The sequence below is a fragment of the Halichoeres trimaculatus genome, unplaced genomic scaffold (genome assembly GCF_033239565.1).
Source record: "Halichoeres trimaculatus isolate MK-OKI-2021-1 unplaced genomic scaffold, fHalTri1.1 fHalTri1_scaffold_10, whole genome shotgun sequence".
Classification (NCBI taxonomy): Eukaryota; Metazoa; Chordata; class Actinopteri; order Labriformes; family Labridae; genus Halichoeres; species Halichoeres trimaculatus.
This window is the reverse complement of record NW_027437187.1, coordinates 8563378-8566941: the sequence shown is the minus strand read 5'-3', so window position 1 is coordinate 8566941 and position 3564 is coordinate 8563378. Positions and strand designations below refer to the sequence as shown.

At 47.8% G+C, this 3564-nt stretch overlaps 1 protein-coding gene across 1 annotated transcript; it reads left to right on the top strand.

Moving 5' to 3' along the window:
- The first annotated feature begins 1074 nt into the window (after positions 1-1074).
- On the top strand, positions 1075-3229 carry LOC141796190 (uncharacterized). The gene is made up of 2 exons (XM_074677171.1): positions 1075-2656; positions 2794-3229. The coding sequence occupies exons 1-2, from the start codon at positions 1075-1077 to the stop codon at positions 2907-2909; spliced, it is 1698 nt and encodes a 565-aa protein (XP_074533272.1). The 3' UTR covers positions 2910-3229.
- The last annotated feature ends 335 nt before the right edge of the window (positions 3230-3564 follow it).

Sequence of the window (3564 nt, the reverse complement as noted above, 5' to 3'; positions counted from 1 at the left end):
GAGGAGGAGGAGATGGCCGGATTAGAGGAGGAGGAGGAGAAGGAGAGACTCAGATTGGAGCAGGAGGAGGAGGAGATGGCCGGATTAGAGGAGGGGGAGGAGGAGAAGGAGAGACTCAGATTGGAGCAGGAGGAGGAGGAGATAGTCAGATTAGAGGAGGAGGAGAAGCATGAGAGACTCAGACTGGAGGAGGAGAAGGAGCAGGAGGAGAGACTCAGATTAGAGGAGGAGGAAAGAGACAAACAGGTAAGTATGGAGAGAAGGAGAAGAAGGAAAGAAAGGAGACTGAGACAGGAGGAGGAGGAGGAGAGACTCAGACTGGAGCAGGAGGAGGACGAGAGACTCAGATTAGAGGAGGAGGAGAGACTCAGATTAGAGGAGGACGAGAGACTCAGATTAGAGGAGGACGAGAGACTCAGATTAGAGGAGGACGAGAGACTCAGACTGGAGCAGGAGGAAAGAGACAGACAGGTTAGTATGGAGAGAAGGAGAAGAAGGAAAGAAAGGAGACTGAGACTGGAGGAGGAGGACAGGCTCAGACTGGAGCAGGAGGAAGAGGAGAGGCTCAGACTGGAGCAGGAGGAAGAGGAGAGGCTCAGACTGGAGCAGGAGGAAAGAGACAAACAGGTAAGTATGGAGAGAAGGAGAAGAAGGAAAGAAAGGAGACTGAGACTGGAGGAGGAGGACAGGCTCAGACTGGAGCAGGAGGAAGAGGAGAGGCTCAGACTGGAGCAGGAGGAAGAGGAGAGGCTCAGACTGGAGCAGGAGGAAAGAGACAAACAGGTAAGTATGGAGAGAAGGAGAAGAAGGAAAGAAAGGAGACTGAGACAGGAGCATGAGAGACTCAGACTGGAGGAGGAGGAGGAGGAGAGACTCAGACTGGAGGAGGAGGAGGAGGAGAGACTTAGACTGGAGCAGGAGGAGGAGGAGAAGCTCAGACTGGAGCAGGAGGAGAGGCTCAGACTGGAGCAGGAGGAGAGGCTCAGACTGGAGCAGGAGGAGGAGAGAGTCAGATTAGAGGAGGAGGAGGAGAGACTCAGACTGGAGCAGGAGGAAAGAGACAAACAGGTAAGTATGGAGAGAAGAAGAAGAAGAGAGAGGAGACTGAGACTAAAGAAGGAAGAGGAGGAGAATGAGAGACTGAGACTGAAGGAGGAGATAGAAAAACGCAAGCAGGAGGAGGAGAAGAAACAGATGCAAGAGGACGAAGTGGACAAACTGATACGAGAGGAGGAGGAGAAACTGATTCGTGAGGAGGAGGAGACACAGATGCAAGAGGACCAAGTGGACAAACTAATACGAGAGGAGGAGGAGAGATTGATTCAGGATGAGGAGGAGACACAGATGCAAGAGGATCAAGTGGACAAATTGATACGGGAGGAGGAGGAGGAGGAGAGACTGACACAGAAGGAGGAGAGACTGACACTGAAAGAGGAGTTATTAAAAGAGAAGGAGGAGAGGAGACAGAGACAGGACAAGGAAGTCATTGAAAGACAAGAGATGATGGAGAACAGAAGGAGGAGAAGGGAGAGAAAACGGGAGGAGGAAGAGAAACTGAGACTAGAGGAGGAGGAGGATTTAGAAAGACTGTTACAGGAGGCGGAGCAGTGCTGGAGACAGGGGGAGAGACGAAAACAGGAAAAGAATAGGAAACGGAAACAGGAGCAGGAAGAGGAGAGACCACCAAACCAGAATGAGGAGAAGGAGAGACTGAGACTGAGATTGAGGGAGGAGAGAGAAAAACAAAAGCAGGAAGAGGAGAGAAAGGCTCTTATGGAGAAGACCAGGAGGCAGAGAGAAAGACAGGAGGAGGAGAAGAGACTTAGAGCAGAGGAAGAGAAGGAGAGACTGAGGCTAGAGGAAGAAGAGAAAAGAGTGAAACTTGAGAAGGAGAAGGAGAAGGAGAGACTGTTGGCACGGGTCCTGAGAGTAGATGACGAGGAGGAAGAGCCGGAGGTACAGATAATCAGACCAGATGAGGAGGAAAAGGAGAAAAGACTGAGACTTGAGAAGAAGAGACTGAGGCTGGAGGAAGAGGAGAAAAGAGCCAGACTTGAGAAGGAGAGACTGAGGCTGGAGGAAGAGGAAAAAAGGGTGAGACTTGAAAAGCAGAGACAGTGGGAGGAGGCAGGGTTGCTAGTGGTCCTGAAAATACGTGACGAGGACGCAGAGACGGAGGTACAGACATTCACAACAGATGAGGAGGAAGAGGAGAAAAGAGCCAGACTTGAGAGGGAGAGACTGAGGCTGGAGGAAGAGGAAAAAAGGGTGAGACTTGAAAAGCAGAGACAGTGGCAGGAGGCAGGGTGGCTAGTGGTCCTGAAACTAGGTGACGGGGACGAAGAGACCGAGGAGGAACCAAGCCCATATGAGGAGGAAGAGGAGAAATGGAAAGATGCGGTGTGGGCGGACAAGCGGGAGATGACGGAGAGCAGGTGGATAAGGGAAAGAAGAAGGAGGGTGCTGCGGGAGCAGGAGGAGAAACGTAGAGGACAGGCACACTCTGGGGAACAGGAGGAAGAGAAAAGTCATCAACCTCTTCAAAATGAGAGCCAGTTTTCAAAACTGAAACTGCGCCTCCTGGAGCTCCAGAGGGACCGGGTCCTCAAGAACATCACCAGGAGTGAGAAGAAGGAGGCCAAGATCCAGGCCAGGGGTAAGAAAGCAACTTTCAAACCTTGTTTTTAAATTTCTCTTTTAAAAAAAAGATTTGATTTGATCAAAAATCTGTCAAATAAGAGACAATCTCTCAGCTTCACTCAAAAGTCACCTTGAATATTTGGTTTCTTTCAGAGGATCCTGATCCTGCCGACAAGGAGATGCGCTTACGGAAGCAACAGTCCAAGAGGATGAAGCTGCAGAAGAAGCAGAGAAACCTGGAGGAGAAGATAAGCCGCAAGACGGGGTGAGGACTCCAGGATGAACTCAGCCAAGGAGAAGAGGTAAGTGTTTGGTAAGTATTTGCATTATTTAGTACACACACACACACACACACACACACACACACACACACACACACACACACACACACACTTCATAAAAAAAAACTAAAAACACACAAAACATTTAAACAGTTAAACTACTTTCAAAAATCATTTAAATTAGAGAAAAATAAAAACATAAAAAACCCTAGAATAGTTATTTTAAAGTAGGTATAAAGTAGAAGAAAGTTATTTGTCCTCCGATGAGGGGGGGTGGTGGCAGGGTAAAAGTAAAAGGTTGGACAACACACACACACACACACACACACACACACACACACACACACACACACACACACACACACACACACACACACACACACACACACACACATAAAATTATATTATTCTTTCAATTCAAACATTTCATTAAATGATGCTTGATTGGATAAGTTAAAGATTGTGTGTTGTCTAATAAAAGGTATTTAAATGATGTTCAAAAAAGTTCCCAAAATTAAAATAATTATCCAAAGAACAAGAAAAAAAATCAGGCAAAAAAAAAGTCAGACTCTAAATAGTTCTTTTAAAGTAGAAGAAAGTTATATGTCCTCCGATGAGGGGGGGTGGTGGCAGGGTAAAAGTA

Coding starts and splice junctions, on each gene's coding strand:
- LOC141796190 (XM_074677171.1), top strand. CDS start 1,075: ATGGAGAGAAGAAGAAGAAGAGAGAGGAGACTGAGACTAAAGAAGGAA. Junction 2,657..2,793: donor GGCCAAGATCCAGGCCAGGG/GTAAGAAAGCAA, acceptor GGTTTCTTTCAG/AGGATCCTGATCCTGCCGAC.